General features: G+C 39.9%; 1 protein-coding gene across 1 annotated transcript in view; it reads left to right on the top strand.

Moving 5' to 3' along the window:
* Window positions 1-22,591, top strand: part of mdga2a (MAM domain containing glycosylphosphatidylinositol anchor 2a) — a 570,544-nt gene that overhangs the window by 155,889 nt on the left and 392,064 nt on the right. Inside the window, exons 7-8 of the mRNA XM_048600082.1 lie at window positions 8,533-8,862; window positions 14,037-14,342. Of these exons, the coding sequence (XP_048456039.1) occupies window positions 8,533-8,862; window positions 14,037-14,342 (636 nt within the window). The remainder of the gene's footprint in view (window positions 1-8,532; window positions 8,863-14,036; window positions 14,343-22,591) is intronic.

Raw genomic sequence — 22,591 nt, 5'->3', positions numbered from 1 at the left:
TGACCTGTCCGTCCTCCCTGGACTGACCTATCCCCTTCCTAACTCCCTACCTACACTCACCTTTACTGGCTCCATCCCTGCCTCTTCGACCTGTTTGTTTCCTCTCCACCTATCCTCTCCTCTATCCATCTTCTATCCGCCTCCCACTCTCTCCCTATTTATTTCAGAACCGCCTTCCCCTCCCCCTTTTCTGATGAAGGGTCTAGGCCCGAAACGTCAGCCTCTCTGCTCCTATGATGCTGCTTGGCCTGCTGTGTTCATCCAGCCCTGCACCTTGTTGTCTCGGATTCTCCAGCATCTGCAGTTCCTACTATCTCTGATTCAATATTATATAGGCTGCCTGTTCTCATAGTCACTGGGACGAGATGAAATATGTCCAAAGAAAGTAAGGGTTGAAATTTTAGAGGTAATGGCCATAACCATTCAGAGCTTCTAAGTTACAAAGGTGATGGCAGAGGACTGGAGAATTATAAATGGTACACTTTTATTCAAAGAAGGAGTTAAGGATAAGCCTAGCAATTATGTGGATTGAATCAGAGTAATTGTTGTCTTGCTCCCTGGTGGCAGTACCGAAGGGAGCCCTGCACCACTTTCTTTAGTGGAAGCCTTCCAAATTTAATTAGTAAGGGAATTGAGGGGTATGTGGGCAAGGCAGGAGAGTTGAGGATTATCAGATCAACCTTCATCTAATTGAATGGTGGAGCAGACCCAATGGGCTGAATGGCCTATTTCTGCTCCTACGTCTTATGATTTTGTTATGTACCAAACAGGCATTTAATCCCTTTGAGTGAGGAACAGCCCTGCCTCTGTTCATCTGACTGGGAGCCTGCATGCTGCGCAAACCCAGCCTGGTGAGTACCAGACTAGATATTGTGCAATACAGAGACCACAGATAATTGAAATCTTGCAAGGTAGAGTCCCTTCACACACAATACTTTCCAGAAATGTTGAGTGCCAAGTTCAGTTGTAATTGGGAGCAACAAGTCAGTTCGGAATCATGTCGTGAAGTTGGTTTTGAATTGGGCAAAGAAACTATAGGTTCCTTGGAACATCTCTAGGTGCCATTCCTGCATAAAGGACAAAAGGCATGTGAAATTTGAAAACAGAACCACCAGGATGAAAATCTGAACCTGAGCTGAGAAAGGAGTGAGGCAAACAAAAAAAAACAGCAACTGCATGAACTAATCTCTCCAAGGAGAAAAAAGGTTACAAATCCCCCGTTAGTCAGAAGGGTCTGTGAAAGACTGGAAATACTATAATGACCATCAAATTCACCAAAAAGAAGGAAGGCCACTTGCCTTAGCCACAAACTTTTTTTTTAAACAAAGGATGGGGTTATCCACTTTAAACTTATTCATCACAAAATGGATAAACACATGGTGAAAGTAAATATGACCATTAGAAACAGTTCAGACTTATTGGAGATGATCAGAAGGACCTTCTTAAGCTGTGGAACATACTGCAGCAAAAGCTTTTTGCAAAAGTGAACCTTAGGATATACCAATTGAAGCCTATGGCTTACAGATAACAGCCACAAAAGATCATTGATCATTTTGTCAGTGGGTACAGTGACAAGGGTAAAGACTGTGACTTTTTCAGAAGCTGAGCTGTCGGAATGGATAATGTAGCTAGTTGTTGTATAAAGGCGTTATACTTGAAAGAGTTAACTGACATCATGAGGTAAATGCCACCTATCAGGTTATAAAAGACTATTCCTAGAAGGATTCCCATTGTGGTGTGTCTAGCCTGATGCCTTACCATGGACTTCCATGTAACTCAGGTGTACTTAGCTATTAAGTACTCTTCCATAAATCTCTTCTGTCTATCATGACTAAACCTGTCTTCTACCAAAGAATTTTTTGGGCGTCCATGGTGTCAGACACTTAGAACTAATAGCAAAAAGAAGGATTGGTGACAGAGGTTCTACCGAAAGCATCTCAGATGGTTCAGGTAAACCATGATATATGCTATAACCATAGCAGTGTGGATTTTATCATCTCTACCACTAGACAGCTTCAACACCAATCAAAGTCTTCCAAAGAGTCCTTTTAGAGAAAAAGGAAAGATCAGGATATTACCACAGTGTTAAAAGATGGCCAAAAATATGAAGACCTTGTGGTTTGACACCAAAATGTGCAACCATGAGGTGCAGTTACTATTATTCCTGCTGTAGTCAGGATGCAAAACCAAGCAAACTATACATTCCAGCAAGAAGGAATGATTCTAGGAGAGGGATAAATAGCCATGGCTGACCAAGCAAATTAAGGAGAATATTAAGTTGAAAGAAAATGCGCATAAGGAGACCAAAGTTAATGATAGCCTCAAAGACTGGGATAAATTCAGAATTCAGCAAAGGAGGATTAAAAAGATAATAAAGACAGAAAAAATAAACTATGAGGGCAAGCTAGTGAGAAATATAAGAACTGACAATAAAAGAGAGGTCAAAGTGAACATAGGTCCCTTAGAAAATAAATATGGGGAGATGGTTTTGGGAACAGGGAAATGGCAGAGGAGTTAAACAAATATTTTGCATCAGTCCGTACAGTGGAAAATTATTCAAACATCGCATTAATACTAAAGAATAGGTGGAATTAAGTACCATAACCATCACTAGAGGAGTAGTATTAGACAAACTAATGGGGCATAAGGCAAATAAGTCCCTTGGCCATGATATCTTACTTACTAGGATATAACAAGAGTTAGCCACAGAGATAGTGGATGCACTTGTTGTAATTTTCCAAAAGTTGTTGGATTTAGGAGATGTACCAGAAGATTAGAAACGTACTAATATGACACCCCTATTTAGAAAAGCGGAAAAAGCCAAAAAAGAGGCAAAAAGCAGACAACTTTAGGCTGATTAGCCTAACATCTATTGGAAGTTGTTGGAATCAATTAAGAAAGTAAAAGCAGAACATTTAAAAAATCGTAAGCTACTCAAGCAGAATCAGCATGGATTCATGAGATGGAAGTCAAATCTGACTAATTTAATAGAGCTTTTTGAGGAAGCCTCAACCAGAGTTGATAGAAGGGAACCAGTAGATGTATTGTATTTGGACTTCCAGAAGGCATTTGACAAGTTACCTCACAAGCTTAGAGCCCACAGTGTTGGAGGTAATATATTGGCATGATAGAGAATCGGCTGATAGGCATGAAACGGTAAGAGGGATAAGGGAGATAGCAAGAACTGCGGATGCTGGAGTCAGAGACGACACAGTGTGGAGCTTGAGGAACACAGCAGGCCTGGCAGCATCAGAAGAGCAGGAAAGCTGATGTTTCAGGTTGGGACCCTTCTTCAGAAAAGGGATAAGGGATTCTTTTTCAGATTGGCTACACAGGTCATGGTGAAAGAGGAAACATTTCTGACACTTGATGGATTTCAAATTAATCAAGCGGTGGTTTTGGATAGACTGTTTGTACCTGAAATTGCTAAAGCAGTGAAACTGATGGGACTCATCCAAGCAGACTGAATGAAGTTAGATTGGAAAAATGCAGATACTAGCAATAATTTTCTTGTTTTTCTTGGACTGAGAGGTGATACCTGAGGACTGGAGAATTGCAAATGTTACTCCCCTACCTAAAAAAGAGTGTAAAAATAAATTAAGCAACTGCAGGCCAATTAATCCAATCTCAGTGGTTACGAAATTTCTACAAATTAATATTCTGGACAAAATGAATAGCCACTTGGCAAATAAAAGGCTTCTTTGCTCTAAGGAAGACAACCATTGTCTATCTAAACACTTTTCATAGCTGAAATTCCCCAGCCCAGGCAACACCGTGCTGAAACACCTCTGTACTCTCTCCAGTGCATTCACATCCTTTATATAGTGTAGCAATCAGAAATGCACACAATATTCCAGCGTGACCTAACTATCATCTTATGCAACTCCATCATAGTCTCAACATCTGTGGAGAGAAAGTAAAGTTAATGTTTTGAGTCCAATGAGTTCTGAAGAAAGGTCACTAGATTCAACACATTAACTTTGCTTTCTCTCCACTGAAGCCGCCAGACCTGCTGATTTTCTCCAGCAATTTTTGTTTTTCTTTCAGATTTCCAGCATCCGTAGTATCCATTATAATCTGCCTGCTCTGATATTCAATATTTCAACTAATAAAGACAAGTATTCTATATGCCTTCTTAACCACTTTATCCACTTGTCCTGCTGCCTTCAATGATCTGTGGACATGCACTCCACAGTCCCTCTGATCCCATTCACTTCCTATAGTTCTACCATTCCCTCCATGCCTTGCTAGTCCTTGTTACACTTTCCAGGATTGAACTCCATTTGCCACTGTTCAGACTACCTGACCTGCCCATCTATATTGTTCTTTGGTCTAAGGCTTTTCTCCTCACTATTTATGTAATCTGTGAAATTACTGATCAAACCTCCTACATTCCTGTGTAGATCATTAATGTAGACTACAAACAGCAAGGGACATAGCACCTAACGCTATGGTACACCACAGGGCACAAGCTTTTATTCACAAAATCAACCTTCGGCCATTACCCTGTGCCTCCTGCCACTAAGCCAGTTTTGGATTCCATGGGCTCTCACCTTCTTGACCAATTTTCCATACAAGACTTTGTCAAATGCCTTACCATAATCCATGTAGACTATATTAACTACACTAGCCTCAACCACTCATACCATCATCTCCTCGAAAAACAATTAAACCTGTCAGATATGATCTTCCTGTGACAAAGCCATACTGACTCTCCTTAATTAATCTTTCCTTTCCAAGTAGAGATTAACCATGTCCCTCAGATTTTTTTCCAGCTGTTACCCTACTGCTGAGGTTAAACTCACTGGCGTATATTTCCCTGATTTATCCCTATCACCCTTGAATAATGGTACCACATGAGCTGTCTTCCAGTCCTCTGATACCTCTTCTATGTCCGGAGACGATTTATTGTCAAGGCCCCTGCAATCTCCTCCTTCTCCTTCCACAGCAGCCTGGGATATATCTCATCTGGTAGAAAGGCTCAGCAAGTCTGGTAGCATCTGTGAAGAAAAAAATCAGAGTTAATGTTTTGGGTCCATGACACTTCCTCCAAAGGGTCTGAGGAAAGTTCACTAGGCCTGAAACGTTAATTGTGATTTTTACTTCACTGATACTGCCAGACCTGCTGAGCTTTTCCAGCAACTTCTGTTTCTGTTCCTGATTTACAGCATCCACAGCTCTTTCCTTTTTTAAATCTCATCTGGGCCTGGGGACCGATCCAATTTTAAGCTTGCTGCAACTGCTAATACTTTCTGGATGAAGTTATAGTCTATGGAATAAAAGACAAATAGCAACAAGGATATGGAATTGACTGAGTGAAGCAAACAGTCATTGTTGATGAATGTTTTTCAGACAAGATAAAAGTTTGTAATGGAGTTCCAGGGGTTAGTGCTGGGACTCTTGCTCTTCCTGGTACATTGTAATGGCCAAGATCTTGGTGTACAGGACACCATTTCAAACTTTGTAGATGATACAATAATGGAAGAATCATAATTTGTGAGAACAGTATTCAAATGGACATTGGTGGAATGATTAAATCCAATTCAGGGAAGTGTCAAGTGTTTCATTTTGAACAAAAGAATGCAGAGGCATAAAATAAAGAATATAAATGTGAGGTGGTTCCTGGGTGTATATGTATATATATTATTGAAACTGGCAGGATAGATCAAGAACAAAGGTCTCAACATCCTAGGCTTTATTAATAGGGAAATAAAGAGTAAAAACAAATAAGTTATGTTAAATTTTAAAGAACAGTGTTTTAACCTCAACTAGGAGATTGAAAAGAGGTGAAGACTTCAGATTAAGTAAGTGATTTAGATAGAGTGCAGAAAAGATTCATGAGCATGTTGCCAGAAATGAGGAACTTCAGTTATGTACATGGATTAGAGAACTTGTGGAGATAGGCTCAGATAAGGATCTCATGAGGCAGTTGCATATTTTTCTGAAAATGAATACATAGAGCCAAGGGGAAAAGATATGAGAATTACATCAGGTAATTGTTTCTGTGGAGAACACACACACGCACGCACACATGCACGCACGCAAATGAGTGGCCTCCTTCTGGTGGCATGGTGGCTCAGTGGTCAGTATTGCTCTCTCACACTGCCAGGGACCGGGTTCAATTCCACCCTTGGGCGATTGTGTGGAGTTTGCACATTCTCTCCGTGTCTGTATGGGTTTCCTCCCACAGTCCAATGATGTGCAGGTTAGGTAGATTGGCCATGCCAAATTGCCCAAAGTGCCAGGGGAGGTGCAGGCTAGATGGATTAACCATGGTAAACGTGGGGTTATGGGGTACGGGGGCACGGGGTTTGGTTCTGCGTGGAATTCTCTTAGAGGATCTGTGTGGACTCGATGGTCTGAGTGGCCTTCTTCCACACTGTAGAGATTCTATGATTCTGTGCTGCAACAATTCTGTGTGTGATTCTGTGTACACACTAATCAAAATAACCTTTCTGTCCTCAGCAAAATCATTGCCCCATCCAATATCAGGTTAGTTAAAGCCTCCCAATAGCACACTGATATTGTACCACTTAGTAATCCTGCAGCAAATCAATTTCTCTACCTGTTTTTCCATTGCTTTTTGGTGTGTCAGACATATTATGCAGCATAAGAATTATTTTTGATTTGTGGTTCCAACTAAACAGGTTTTGTCTTAGCCCATCAAAACATTGTTTCTTTCTAGCATTGAAATAATTTTCCTGAAGCAAAGTTGTTAGCTTCCCCTTTTGACCTGTTCTACCTTTCCTGAATACCTTGTATACAATCATAGAATCCCTACAGTATGGAAGCAGGCCATTCGGCTTATTGATTCCACACTGACCCTCTGAAGAGCATCCCCCACCCTGAGCCCACCATCCTACCCTATCTCTGTAACCTTGAATCTCCCATGGCTAACCCACCAATCCTGCACATCCCTGGACACTATACGAAATTTAGCATGGCCACTCCATCTAATGTGCCCGTCTTGGGCTAGGGGAGGAAACTGAAACACCTAGAGGAAACCCACGCAGACATGGGGAGAATGTGAAAACTCCACACCAACAGTCACCCAAGGCTGGAAACAAACCCAGGACCCTGGTGCTGTGAGGCAGTAGTGCTAAACACTGAGCTACCGTGCATCCAAGAATATTAACATTTCTATCCTCCCTTTTTGTGGGCCATTTGTCAGTTATAGACAGTACATCGTATTTCCATGGGGCAACTTCCACTTCCAGCTAAAAACAAAACCGAAAGAACTGCGGATACTGTAAATCAGGAACAAAAACAAAGTTGCTGGAGAGGCTCAGCAGGTCTGGCAGCATCTGTGAAGGAAGAAAAATAGAGTTAACATTTCGGGTCCAGTGACCATTCCTCAGAACTTCCTCTACTTCCAGCTCACCAACTAGTCTGTGCATTTAAACACACAGGGATGGAAACTGAAGCCTTCCCTTGCAGCGTGTTTGGAGAGGGGCTTTTACTTAAGTCTTAGGGTAGCAAGTGGGAAGTCCTTGCCTGTGATGTTCATGAGGCAATGAGAAATTATCCACAATATGTAAATCTTAAATGTGACCTTGAAAGGTTCCAAATATTGTGATACATTAAATTTGATCAGTGGTGTGAAAATACTTACAAAGTCATAAAGCATACAGCCATCACGCCGAGGCCATATACATTTTAGCTGATGTTATAAAAGCAGTGGATTCCACTCCACTTTTGTCGTTAAAAAAAATTATAAAATGTTCCATGTTGCACTTTTTATTGAAATATTCCAATACTGTTGCTTGAAAGATATGGTTCAGGGTACTCGGCTAGTAAAATTAATGTTTGAAGAGATTAAACGTATAAAATAATATGAAGATTTGTTTGTCTTTAGCATTCTCTGCTCTGTGCTGATGTTGGGGTACAAGAAGTCTTCCTGTGCTTGCCACATATTGAAATCAGACAGCTCAGCTCAGGTTCAAGAACAAATTTGGATGTTTTGGGTCTTTATACTTCAGTACCTTTGTGAGCATAATTTTAATCATCAAGCTATGGAGAAGCAGTGTTGTTAAATTAAATAAAGTAAGTGTTGATGAGCCCTTTTATTTGAATTCTACATTCTGATGGGAAATGCGAACATCTCCACTGTGTTGGTGATCTGATAACTACTCTGGGCATTACGCTGATGTCGTTTACACGCATTAGACACGACTCACGAAACACAAACACAGTATGCTGGAGAAATTCAGCAGGCCTGGCAGCATCTGTGGAGAGAGAAACAGGGTTAAAGTTTTGAGTCCAATATAACTCTTCTTTGGAACCAAAGTTAAATTGCAAAGAGTCAGTTCATTCAGAAAGATAACTCTGCTTTTCTCTCTCCACAGATATTGCCAGGCCTGCTAAGTTTCTTCAATACTTGAGGACTTACATTTTGGATCTAGCATCCACAGTATTCTGCTTTTATTAGACATGAGTTATATCCCTCCATTCAGAGTGTGAGGAATATCTGCTTAATTCTTCTTGTGATTTGTGCAATAACCTATTGACCATTATGTTTACTCTTTTTACTAGCTCTGAAAAAGGGACGTTTCTGGATTACGCCAGATCCATACCATGATGATGACAACATTCAGATTGGCCGTGAAGTTAAAATTTCCTGTCAGGTGGAGGCCATTCCCCCAGATGAGTTGACATTCTCTTGGTTCAAGAATGGACGTCCCCTTCGGAGTTCAGAAAGGATGGTTATCTCAACAACAGATCCTGACGTCTCACCTGGCACGACCAGCCTGGACATTATTGACCTGAGGTTCACTGATTTTGGAACATACACTTGTGTAGCATCTCTAAATAGCCAGGCTGTACCTGACATCAGCATTGACGTAAACATCTCCAGCAGTACTGGTGAGTGTTCAAATCAGGTAGAGATGACCAGTTTATCCTGAATTAGTTGCTGGTCAGTATTTTCTTCCATTTCAGTATCACTACTCAATTCCTCCAGCATTGCCCTTTTGCATTTTAAAGAATGTGATGACATGGACTATCATAGGAAGTGTGTGAGATGATCTGTACAGGGATTTCATGTGGGTCTGAAGTCAATGGGAGAGTTAGATTGTATTGACATGGATCTTACTATTTTTCTATCCAGTTGCTGGGCCACTGGAATACCACAGAATGCGAATGATTTCCTCCTACTGCTGAAAGGCTGGGTGGTCAAGTTGTGTATTACTTTATGCTTGTTGATTTGAAAACAGCAATTGCTACTATCTAGCAATTAACAACAAATGAATTTTTATAGTGCCCGCAGGGTAGTAAAACAATCTGAACTGATTCACAGAAGCATGCACAAATAAACAGGATGACTAAGCCAAAGAAGAGGATGGTGAAATTTCCATCAAGAACATAAGTTTGATGGGCTAAGGACATGAATAGCAAAGGCCTGTTCACAAGTGATTGAAGGGACATGTGGAAGGACAGGTATTGTTGGTCTGCTGCCTAAGTACAGAGAGTTAACAATGAAAGGAATAGTAATGATGGGAAGGAGGTTACTGAGGTTAGTCTCCGGCAAGTGCTAGGATAAAAATTAGTAAGAGAGTGCAATAGGATACATAGAATTGCTGCTTGTTAGTAGCCAATGATTAATGTCTTCACTGGCCTCCAGAGAATGCTCAGGGAGGCACAGAAAGAGCATGGATCTTATTAAAAAGGTTGCTAAGCCTGGGATGGGGCCAAGGGAGTGTGAATGTTAAGATAAAATGTAGGTTTGAGAAAAGAATTTGGGTTTGGGCTAAGGTAAAATATCAGAGAGAGGAAAAATGCAAGGAGGTATGCCTGGTAATATGAAGGGAATGAAACAAGAGAGAAGACTTTTAAAAATGTAAAGGAAAGAGCATTGAAATCATGATCTTGTGAGCAGTTGAATGCCAATGTGCATAGATGAATGGACATTGGGAATCTTAGGTTACAGAATCATGAATGGTAGTTTACACTTACACTTAGAGTTACAGAGTCATAGAGATGTACAACACAAAAACAGACCCTTCGATCCAACTGGTCCATGCCAACCAGATATACGAAATAAATCTAATCCCATTTGCCAGCATTTAGCCCATATTACTCTAAATCCTTCCTTTTCATATCACTGTCCAGATGCCTTTTAAATGTTGTAATTGTACCATTCTCCACCACTTCTTTTGCAACCTCATTCCATACATGCACCGCCCTCTGTGTGAAAAAGTTGCCTCTTAGGTCCCTTTTAAATTCTTCCCTTCTCACCTTAAACCTATGCCCTCTAGTTTCGGACTCCCGCACTTTATAAGGTCATCTCTCAGCCTCCCATGCTCCAGTGAAAATACCCCAGCCTATTCAGCCTCTCCTAATAGTTCGACCCTCCAAACCTGGCAACGTCCTTGTAACTCTTTTTCTGAACCTTTTCGAGGTTCACAACATATTTCCTATAGCAGGGTGACCAGAATTGAATGCAGTATTCCAAAAGTTGCCTAATCAATGACCTGTACAGCCACAACATGACCTTCTAACACCTATACTCAATGCACTGACCAATGAAGGCAAGCATAGCAAATGTTTTCTTCATTATCCTATCCACCTGCGACTCCACTTTCAAGGAACTATGAACCCGCCTGCATTCCAAGGTCTTTTTGTTCAGCAACCCTTCCCAGGAACTTATCGCTACAGGTGGGTCACGTTGTGGACAGTGCGGAGGGCTGTTCTAGGCTACAAAGGGACATTGGTAGAATGCAGAGATGGGCTGAGAAGTGGCAGATGGAGTTTAACCCTGAAAAGTGTGAGGTGATTCATTTTGGAAGGACAAACTTGAAAGCAGAATACAGGGTTAACGGAAAGATTCTTGGCAGTGTGGAGGAGCAGAGGGATCTAGGGGTTCATGTCCACAGTTCCCTGAGAGCTGCCACCCAGGTGGATAGAGTTGTTAAGAAGGCGTATGGTGTGTTAGCTTTCATTAATAGAGGGATTGAGTTCAAGAGCTGTGAAATTATGTTCCAGCTATACAAAAGCCTGGTTCAGCCACATCTGGAGTATTGTGTCCAGTTCTGGTCACCTCATTACAGGAAAGATGTGGAAGTGTTAGAAAAGGTGCAGAGGAGATTTACCAGGATGTTGCCTGGAATGGAGTGAAGGTCTTACGAGGAAACGTTGAGAGAGCTAGGGCTTTTCTCTTTCGAACGACAAAGGATGAGAGGTGACTTGATAGAGGTGTACAAAATGATCAGAGGTATAGATAGAGTAGACAGCCAGAGACTTTTTCCTAGGGTGGAGGTAGCTATTACGAGGGGGCATAGTTTTAAAGTGAAAGGAGGTAGATATCGGGAAGACGTCAGAGGTAGGTTTTTTACTCAGAGAGTGGTAGGGGCGTGGAATGCGTTGCCAGAGAGGGTAGTGGAGTCAGCCTCATTAGGGGCATTTAAGCGGCTATTAGATAGGCATATGGATAATAGTATAAGGTAGCGGTGGAGGTTAGATAGACCTTAGGTTTAGGGTAAAAGTTCGGCACAACATCGTGGGCCGAAGGGCCTATACTGTGCTGTACTGTTCTATGTTCTATGTTCTATGTTCTATAACTCTAATTTGCCTTTCCAAAATACAGCACCTCACATTTATCTAAATTAAACTCCATCGGCCACTCCTTGGCCCATTGGCCCATCTGATCAAGATCCCATTGTGCTCTGAAGTAATCTTCTTCACTGTCCACTACACCTCCAATTTTGGTGTCATCTGCAAACTTACTAACCGTACCTCTTATGTTCACATCCAAATCATTTCCATAAATGACAAAAAGCAGTGGACCCCACCACTGATCCTTGTGGCACACCGCTGGTCACAGGCCTCCAGTCTGAAAAGCAACCATCTACCACCACCCTCTGTTTTCTACTTCTGTATCCAAATAGCTAGATCTCCCTGTATCCCAAGAGATCTATCCTCGTCATCTGGTCTACCAGAGGAACCTTGTTTCAGGCTTACTGAAGTCCATGCTATCCATACTTCTCCACGCTGTTACCTTGTAAATACATGAGCATTGTGAGAGGCCATGGATTTCTTTGTACAGCCATGACCAGCATCCTAGATGACATTGACACAATTTATATCCATGCTGAGATTTGATCATCATATAAAACTGCTGCTAAAATCAAATTCCAAATCATTTATAAATGGGATTTCGTTGTGCCACTTTTTGGAAGTTCACTGGTCACTTTTTCCCAAACACAATATTTTCTTTTTATTAATATCGTGTCATCTGTTGTCAAATCGAGCTTCATTGTGTCATTCAAATCCTAGTAATTTGCTCACTCCTCTAATCCAGGATTACCTCCCAATCCTACTGTGTTGTCTCCTTCAATGTGTTGGCATCATGCTTTGTTCAATAACCCTGTTATAAAGTACTCTAGGATAATTCATTACATTTAAGGCACTATATAAGTGTAAGCTGCTGTTGTCACTGTTCATCTCAGATTGCATCTTAAGGACAACTAGAAATGGGCAATAAATGCTGGCCCAGTCAGTGACATTCCATAAGTGAGTTAAAAAAAAACCCTACAACATCAGGGTGTTGGACAACTGCCTGATGGTCAAATCAAGATACCTCAGGCGACAGCCCATCACAGGATTTATCTACCCCTCAGTGATATCATCTGAATTTTCCTCAAGTACACTGATAACTTCCAGAACTACCCTAACATCAACCACCCCTTCACTGTCTCTAAAATTGTCAGCTTGTTTATTCTCCAAGTAAAATATTGGCAAGACTAATACCAATGTCATAAGTCCCAGTGACAATCTTTCACTACCGATTCCATCCCTTACCCTGACAATGACTTGAGGTTCACCCAGATATTTCATAACTTTGGTGTTATATACCATTCTGTGTTGAGCCCTCAACTAAATATCTGCATTCTCCCTGAGACTATTTCCACTTAACTCCTCACCTGCCTCAGCTCTTTTGCTGCTAAAACATTCAGCTGTGCCTTTGTTACGTCTGGACTTGCCTATTGGATAATTATTGGCTAGTCTCCCACGTTCTGTTCTCTGCTAGTTTGAAGATATCCAAAACTCTGTGTGCCCTCATGCACAACAAACCTTATTCACCCATCGCCCCTGTGCTTGGTGACCTGAACTAGTACCCAATTAAACAGTGGCTCAATTTTAAATTTCTCATCCTTGTTTTAAAATCCATCCTAGACCTTGTCTGTCCCTATCTCTATAAACTCCTCCAGCTCAGAACTCTCCAAGATATCAGTGTAATTATGTCTTCTGAGCATCCTCAATTCTGATTATTACACTATTTGTGGTCATACCACAATCTGTCAAAGCTCTAAAGGTTGGAATTCCTTCCCTGATACTCTGCATTTCCACCTCACTTTCCTCCTTTAAGACACTTCCTATACTCACCATTTTGACTAAGCTTTGATCAAGATTTCACTCATGTAACTTGCTGTCATATTTTGTTTTATACTTCGTCTGTGAAGTACCTTAGGCATTGACATTTTAATTAAATTATTCACAGTACCTGAAGTGTTATTCTCGATTCCATCCACCTCTACTCCAACAGAAAGCATGTTACTTAAAGGCTGAGCAAGGTTGAGTTTCCAATGATAATAGATACAGTGATATCTCAATGATTGTACAATTATACAGTTTTTGATCTTCATTCTGAACATTAGAAATCTGTTCATCTCTACACAGAGAATCTAAAGAATCTGTTTACTGATCTTTTCTCACTCCTTTTCCTTCTTAAATCAAATTTATTGTGAAAAAAAGCACAAAATTATGTGGTAAACAATTCATAGTAAAGTTACATTTAATCCAAAAGAGCTATGTGTGCACAACTGTACTGCGAAGCAAGATGGATACTGATGAGGGTCAATATGACCTCCAGTTACTTTACAAAAATATGGTGAAATAATGGAACCTAGGAGCTATTAATAAGCATTGCAATGCTGTGATTTTCCAAACTATCTAAATGTTTCTAGCGCTCAATTCATGATGTGGCAATGAGATGAAGAACTATTTGGTGAAATTGAGTTGTTTTTATTTCTGTTTACAAGTGCCACCAACTTTATCCGTCCCGAAAGGAAGGTCACCAATGGTTGCACGAGAAGGTGACACGGTGGAGCTACAGTGTTTGGTTTCTGGAAAACCCAAACCCATAATTCTTTGGTCCCGCTTTGATAAGGAAAAAGAAAAGGAGCTCCCAATGCCTGATGGCACCATGCAGATGGAAAGCTATGATGGATTACTACGCATTGTCAATGTGTCGAGGGATATGAATGGAATATATAAATGCCAAACAAGCCAGTATAATGGGTTTAATGTGAAACCAAGGGAAGCAGCCGTGCAGCTTATTGTACAGTGTGAGTAAATCATATTTCTCTTTGCACTATAACTTCCGGGATACTAATAACTTGATGCTTTCCAACTAGAGCAGTATTCTGCAATTGATATGTTACCAGAGATTTTTTCATTTGAGTAATTAGAAATTCAGCTAATTCCTGTTGAGTGTATAGTCAGTCAAATTATCATCCATTTATAGTTCTTCGGTTCTTAACAAACACCGTATAATTCCCTATTGAGCAAAAGTTTTAATCCAGTTGTCAAATTTCCCAGCATTCATATCAGCTTTATGCTCTCAGTCTTACACATCCAACTTCTAAAGATCCAATTTCTTAGCAGCATTTTGATTTAGTATCTTTACAGCCCACTAAAATGAAAGATTTGGAAGGAATTATGTGCCAGTCACTTCTTTTTTTAGACAGTCTGGACAAGCTTAATCTGAGCACAAATAAATTGTCAGGCAAGTTAATGTGTTCAATCCAATTCCACTGGGAGGAAGCATGAAATGACTGCAGATGCTTCAGGTTCCCCTGTGTACATTTAGTATGAATCTGGGCAGGCAAGTGATTTTCAAGGATTCTTCTGCAGTGAAACAGTTGGAAGAGGTTTGATGGACACTGAAAAACAGTTGCAAATCAGAACTTTGGGATTATTGTAAAGAATAATATAACTTTATCAGAGTAGCATGATAATTATGGCCTGGAAGAGCACTTGAGAAATTTTGCGCCAAACCTGCTTGGGATCAATATGTCATTATGTCTCCCAAAACAATGCAAATGGCTGTTTTCTGAGGTTATCACTTGGTACCCAGATGAGCTCATTGAAAATATAGTTTAATGCATAGATTGATAACTGCCTGTCTCTGCACATGGATGGAATTTTAGTATGAAGTTCTATAAATTCAGAAGTAGGTTGAAGGAAGGAGGAGATGCTAGTTTAATAAATATGGATGGTTTTTTAAGTAAGTCCAAAGATGTGCAGAGTCACAGAATTGTTACAGTGCAGCAGGAGGCCATTTGACCCATTGTGTCTGCACTGGCATCTGGCAGTGAATTTACCAATGAAACTCAAATTTCTGCAATATATGCACATATATAGACATGGTTCATAATGGTGACAAGAAAACATGAAATGTTCTAGTTTAGACAAGCAACAAAACCACGAAGTGCATCTTACAAAGGGTTATGATTTTATTTGTGAGTTGTGCAGTCCAACTACTTAAGATATTTTGTCTCGTATTAAATGTATAGTTAGCAGAAAAGGTTTGATAGGATGATTGAGTTTTTTGGAGCTTTGTGTAAGAAATTTATGTTGCTTGTAAATGATATACATAAAAAGTTAACATATTTAGTCAGTGTGGGGTGTGGTTGCTGAGCTCCGGCTGGAGAGGACTCCACTGTGCTCAAGTCGGAGTCTGGGGGCCAGATTTGGAGCAGCTCAGGGGTCCATGATGTCTGTCCCTGATACTGATCATTGTAACAATATTATTAGTTAATGTGAAACCTACATTGAGATATGTAGCTGCTTTGCATTGTTGAAAAAGAGTTGGAAACCTTTCGTTTCTCATCATAAGGTCAATGTCAAGTGGCAACTGAAGTATACCTTGCTTGAAAAAGAATCTTCCATTAATTTCAAACGATTCATCTTTATTGCAAGTCAATCTGTGCTATTTTACATGATTAATGAACATGATGTGCTTCTGTATGGTTTGCTGCAGTAGTTTGTTTTTCTCTTTTCCATATTGTGTATGTTATCATAGATAAATGTAGGCAAATCAAAAGATAAATGTAGAAAATGCCTGGTTGCTTTAAACTGTTTTCAAGCACTTTAAATGAATTGATTTCTGAATGGACTAACTGTTCTGTTTGCAATGAGGACGTTTACTTTGCCGTAATTATATCCTACAAATAGTAATGAGCTAGTCATTTTAATTTTTGATGGTTTTCTTCAGGGAAGAAATGTTAGTCAAGAGGCAGAGAATATTCCCTGCTGTTATGGACTAGACCAGACCCCCTCAAAATATTGTAAGAAGGAATCCTAGACCCTAACTTTTTCTCATTTCAAAGGTAGATGGGAAGTTCTGTGTTCCAGATGCAATGCAACTGGTCAAACAACTTGACGTTAAGCAAAACACAATTTATTTCAACACTACAGTTAAAATACAAACAAAAGAAAGATGAATTTAGAATAACTTAACTATTAGAAAACTAACGGAATCATAGATACAGTACCTATTTCTAATTAACTGTCCCAATATAGTAATGTCCGATAAACACACCCCTTAGCGGAACAGGCAAATTCAAGCGAAATTTCAGAGAAGGTAGTGTCTAGGAATCATTCACTGAAGCCCCTCTGGCACTTCTGAGATTCCAAATAGTTTTTGCTGCCAAAAGTTTAAAAAAATACGAAAGCCACTTCTGAAGAAGGGTCCAGACCTGAAACATCAGCTTTCCTGCTCCTCTGATGCTGCTTGGCCTGCGGTGTTCATCCAGCTCTACACCTTGTTATCACTAGAAAGCCTGGTCTGTGAGAGCTGGCCACAGCCATTCAGGCTGTAAAAACAAACCCAAGGCCTCACATGTTGTTTACCTAGTGGTTCTGGTAGACTGTTCTGTGCCCCTGCCTTTAAAACCTCTCTCCAAAAAATAAGGACAAAATAACCTTTTGAAGTGACAGCATTGTCACACCGCCCCCACTTAAAAAACATCGATACACAAAGATGGTTTCATCTTTAAAACCCTTTGTCTTACTCTATTAGTACACTACAATACATATACATTACATTGACTCTTAAGCATGCAAACATTCACGACTACATTCTATTTCAGTCCGTTTACTCTTGCCAACAAACGCCTCCATCTTTCTTCATCAAAGTTGCGACAACGCTTCGGCAATTATGTTTTCTCGTCTTGCCACATATGTAATTTTCAAATTGAATGGCTGCAATAATAATGTCCGCCTAAACAGTCTGGAATTTTTGTCCCTAAATTTCTCCAAAAACCTTAATGGGTTATGATCAGTCTCTACAATTGTCTCAGACACAATTCTGACAATTTAACATTGAGATATTGTAATGGCAACACCAAGCTCAAGGTTTCCCTCTCAGTTGTGGAATATTTCTGTTGATGATTATTAAATTTTCTGGAAAAATACCCAATAGGTCTTTCTAATTTCTCATCATGTTTTTGTAAGAGCACAGCACTGACACCCACATCACTCACATCGATAGCCACCTTGAATGGCTTTGTGTAATTAAGTGTGGCTAACCTTTGGGCAGTGGTTAACACAGCTTTCAGGCTGTCAAATGCCTTCTGACAGTCTGCCGTCCACTGAAATTTTCTGAACTTCTTCAATAAGTTAGTTAGTAGAACAACCATACTGCTAACATTCAGTACAAACTTCTGATCAAACCCACTCAATCCCAGAAATCATAGTACTGCTCTCTTCATCAATGGTATGGGAAAATCTCCAGTAGCCTTTGTTTTCACATTCCATGGGGCCATCTGTCCATATCCAATAACATGGCCCAGGAACATGACTTGGACTTTTCCAAATTCACTCTTACCCAGGTTGATCACCAAGCCTGCCTCCCGAACTCAATCGAACCATTCCAATAAATGTTGCAAATGTCCCTTCCATGTGTGACTGAAAATCACCAGGCGTCAATGTACACCACTCAATTAGGTAGTCCAGAAATGACTTTATTGGTTAGTCTTTGAAATGTGGCTGGCACATTTTTCATACCAAATGGCATGATTTTAAATTGGTATCGTCCATTCAGTATAATGAAAGCCAAAATTGTCTTTGCTTCTTCAGATAGAAGTACCTGCCAGTATCCTCTTAGTAAGTCCAAATATAAAATACAAATTGCTTCTCAAACCAGTCTTCCAAACGTGTTAAAGGGTATAAATCAGACTTTGTAACTATATTGACTTTGCAATAGTCCACACATAATCATTGGGTACCATCTGGTTTTGCACCATTATTGTGGGTGAGCTCTGGTCACTGCAATTCACTGCAATTATGTTGGTTTCGAGCATGCGCTCAATCTCTTTTTGAACCAGTGCCAACTTCAGAGGGTTAAGTCTGTAAGGAGGTTGCTTAATTGGAACAGCATTTCCTATATGTACATCACGTGTAATTAGATTAGTACTTCCCAGCAAATTCCCACATATCTCCTCATGCGATAGTAATAACTCTTTCAGGTCATTTCAGTTTTCCTCATTTTTTCGTTATTTATCCAAATTTTTGAGAACGTCCAATTTAATTTGAGGAATGTCTAATTCATAATCTGTTCTTCACTCTGTGTTGTAATTAGTAACACATTCTTCTTTTGCTTTCCTTCCCTATCAAACACCATTTGAACATATTCACATGACACACTCTGTGAGATTTCTTTCTGCCTGGCATTCTTATCAACTAATTCATCTGACTCAATCTCCTTTTGATTTGATAAACTTTGCTTTTAAAGGGTCACCTATCACTGGAAGTAGTACTAACACTTTACCTCCACTCGCAAAATTGAAAAATTTTAATTTCTTGTCTGTTTCCTCTTTCATTATATGCTGTGTTACTATTAAATGCTGTCTGGCCAACTCCCCTGCTCTATTTAATCTTTCCCTAAAATTTGACATGTAGTCTAAATAGGTAGTCTCTGAACTCTGACTCACCAATTTCTCCTTAATTAGCTTCAGTGCTCCTCTCACCTCATGCCCAAAACCTAATTCAAATGGACTGAATTTGGTAGATTCATTTGGTGCATCCCTAATTGCAAAAACAAATGGAATTTCGTTATCAAAATTCTCTGGATAATCTTGACTATAAGGTCTCAACATGGTCTTTAAAGTTTGATGCCACTGTTCTAATATTCCCTGCGATTCTGGATGGTGCACAGTGGTTTTGAATTGTTTTATTCCTAATCTATCCATAACTTCCTTGAATAATTTTGATGTAAAATTTGATAGTTGATCTGTTTGTATCTCTTTGGGTAGTCCATATCTGGTGAAAAATATGTGTAACTCTTCTACGATCCTTTTAGCTATGATATTGCATAATGGAATGGCCTCTAGGAATCTAGTGGACATATCAATTATGGTCAACAAATACTGATTCCCACTTTTTGTTTTAGGTAGGGGTCCTACACAATCAAATAAGACCCTTGGAAAAAGTTCCTCAAATGCAGGAATGGGTATTAAATGTGCTAGTTCTATCATTGCCTGAGGTTTTCCAATTAAGTGATACATATGACATGTCTGGCAAAATTCAACTACATCCCTATGCATCCAGGCCAGTAAAAATGTTTCTGTATTTTGGCTTGAGCCTTCCCCTATTCCCAAATGACCTCCTATTGGTAATTCATGTGCTACCCACAGGACCTCCATTCTATAACCCACCAGTAATACAATTTGATGAACTTCTGTCCATTTCTCATCCGCCTCAATATATGATTGTCTCCATTTCCCCATCAAGATGTCATTTTTAAGATAGTAACATTCCAAGTTACACATGGCGTTTTCTCCTATGTATGCTTTTTGATACAACTGCTTCAGTTTTTCATCTTTCTGTTGTGAGGCGGGTAATCTCTCTGAGCTAAAATTATTCATTTTGTCCTCCACCTGTTCTTGTTTTTTCCCAACCATTTGATCAAAGAGGGTCTCTGATGATTTTATTTCAGCCTCCTCATCTGTATTCTTTGATTTCTCCTCCTGCTTCAACTGGTGGCTTTCTGACCTTGTTATCACAGAATCAGGAAAAATCTCAGGATATACTTCCTGTGATATCTCAGTTAACTGATTTTCCATTGGCTTTTCAACCACAGTAGGCAGCACTCCCACCTGTGATCCAGCTGTATTATTACCAAGGACAAGCTGTATCCCTAGAGCTGAGAGTTCCTCTAGTACTCCTACCACCACTTCTCCACTTTTCACCGGACACTCCAACCTCATTTACACAATGAAACACTTCTCGTCTCACCATGAATTCCACATATTACCACTTCTTCTGGCAACAGTCCTCCTGAATGACATATCTCCTCATCTCACCACATCAAAGATTGACATGTTCCTGTATCTCTTAAAACTGTAAATTTTTAACCTGCTCCTCCTGGCCTATGTGAGTAAATCTTCCTCTCTCAACTAAATGGTTTAAGAAGATCTGGTACTTTCTTCTCAACCAACCTTTGACCAAGTTGTAAATTCTAATGCAGCTTTTTAGCCTCCACTGTGCTTTCCTTTACCACTTCAACAAAACTCACTGGCTTATCCTGTTGCCCCATATCCGTCTTCCCGGTGCTTTTTCTAAACCACCACCACTGCGGCTTCATGCGGCCTACTTTATTACAGTGAAAACACCTGAGCTTTATTAGTTCTCTTTCCCGTTCATGGGTTTCCTTTTCACCCTGTGATAAATGATCTTTATTATCTTCAATGAGATCTCCTTTTCCCTTACTACCTGAGGATTTCCCTTTTCCCGAATTACTATCCCTCACAGATTGAGATTGATGTCGGAAGCCAAAATTTGATTTATGAGCCAACTCACAATTATAGGCCATTTCAACTGATAATTTTTGTAGTTTTAACTGTCTGCTCTTCCACATGAGTTCTCATTACTTCAGGAAGTGAATTTTTGAACTTCTTCAAAACAATCAACTCTCTAAGAGTGTCATATGTTTGATTTATTTTCAATGCCCTTATCTGCCTATCAAAATTACTTTGTTTGATCCTTTCAAACTCAATGTACATTTGAACAGAGTCCCTCCTCAGATTCCTGAAACATTGTCTGTAGGCTTTTGGTACTCGCTGATTGGCACTTAAGATGGTTTTCTTCACCTCCTCATACTCTCCAGATACCTCCTCTGATAGTGATGCAAACACCTCACTAGCTCTACCTACTGTCAACTTTATTTGGATCAACAACACCAACATGGTCACTGGCCATTTCATTTGTTTAGCCACTTTCTCAAAAAAATAAAAAAGGCTTCTACATCCTTCTTGTCGAATTTAAGCAATGCCTGAACATATTTAAACAGATCCCCACCAGCCCTTTGGCTACGATGAGTTTGCTTGTGCTCACTATCCTCCACACTAAGCTTACTAAGTTCTAACTTTACCTCTGCCCTTTTAAGTCAACTTTCCTCTCTAACTGCCAACTTCTGAAGTTCAAATTCTCTCTCTTTCTTCTGCTAGGGCCTTCCTCCCCTTTTCATTTTACTGTGCTTTCAATCGTAATTGAAACTGTTTCATTTCTTTTTCTCTGTCTCTTTGTTCTGCCAGGGCTATTCCTTTCTTTGCTTTTGCTTGCTTCATTTGCAATTGAATTCTAGTCACTTTCAAAGATTGGCATTTCCAGCAATTTTAAACGTTGAGCTATTGCTGCAATTATCCCTCGTTTCCTCACAGAAAAAGGCAACCCCAACTCCAGCTTGTCTGCCAATTCCAACAGCTTTGCAAAATAAAAACCAAAAGAACTGCGGATGCTGTAAATCAGGAACAAAAACAAAGTTGCTGGAAAAGCTCAGCAAGTCTGGCAGCATCTGTGGAGGAGAAAACAGAGTTAACGTTTCGGGTCCGGTGACCCTTCCTCAGAACAGAAAAGGCAAATTCAGGCACAGATTCTTACCATGCAACTGTCCAATCCAGGAGGAAAAAAAAATGTCAAGAGAAATTTCAGAGAAAGTAGTGCCTAGGGATCATTTACTGAAGTCTCCAACTCTTTAGAGGCCGCAAACAACTTTTGTTGCTAAAGCTAAAAAAACTCGAAAGCCTGATCTGTGAGAGCTGACCACACCCACATGTAAAAAAAAATCCCAAGGCCTCACATGTTGTTTACTCTAGTGGTTCTGGTAGATTGTTCTGTGCCTCTGCCTTTACAACCTCTCTCCAAAAAACATAGACAATATAATCTTTTAAAGTGGCAGCATCAGCACACTGCTCTTTTTAAAATGTTTCCCAAAGATCCATAACATTTATTTGAACAGGTAAATGGGATAAAGCTGACGTTTAATTTCTCACTTGAAACAAACAAGAAACTAGCAAGGACAAAGCAGAGACACTAGTTTACATATGTAAACAGAAAAAATGAATAGAGTCAGGAAAGTGTTTTCAATTTTGGATAAGTCCCAAAAACAGAAAGCAAAACTGAAAGATAGCCACTAACAAGTCTGATTAAAGTTGTGGAATTTATTTATTTTTAATTAATTTGAAGAATGCTGGCAATGTTGAAATTATTGCAACTGGAATGGTTAAGACAGATAACATCTGGGTCACAAGGT

Source organism: Rhincodon typus, chromosome 8 (genome assembly GCF_021869965.1).
Source record: "Rhincodon typus isolate 14 chromosome 8, sRhiTyp1.1, whole genome shotgun sequence".
Classification (NCBI taxonomy): Eukaryota; Metazoa; Chordata; class Chondrichthyes; order Orectolobiformes; family Rhincodontidae; genus Rhincodon; species Rhincodon typus.
This window is presented reverse-complemented; position numbering and strand designations above follow the sequence as displayed.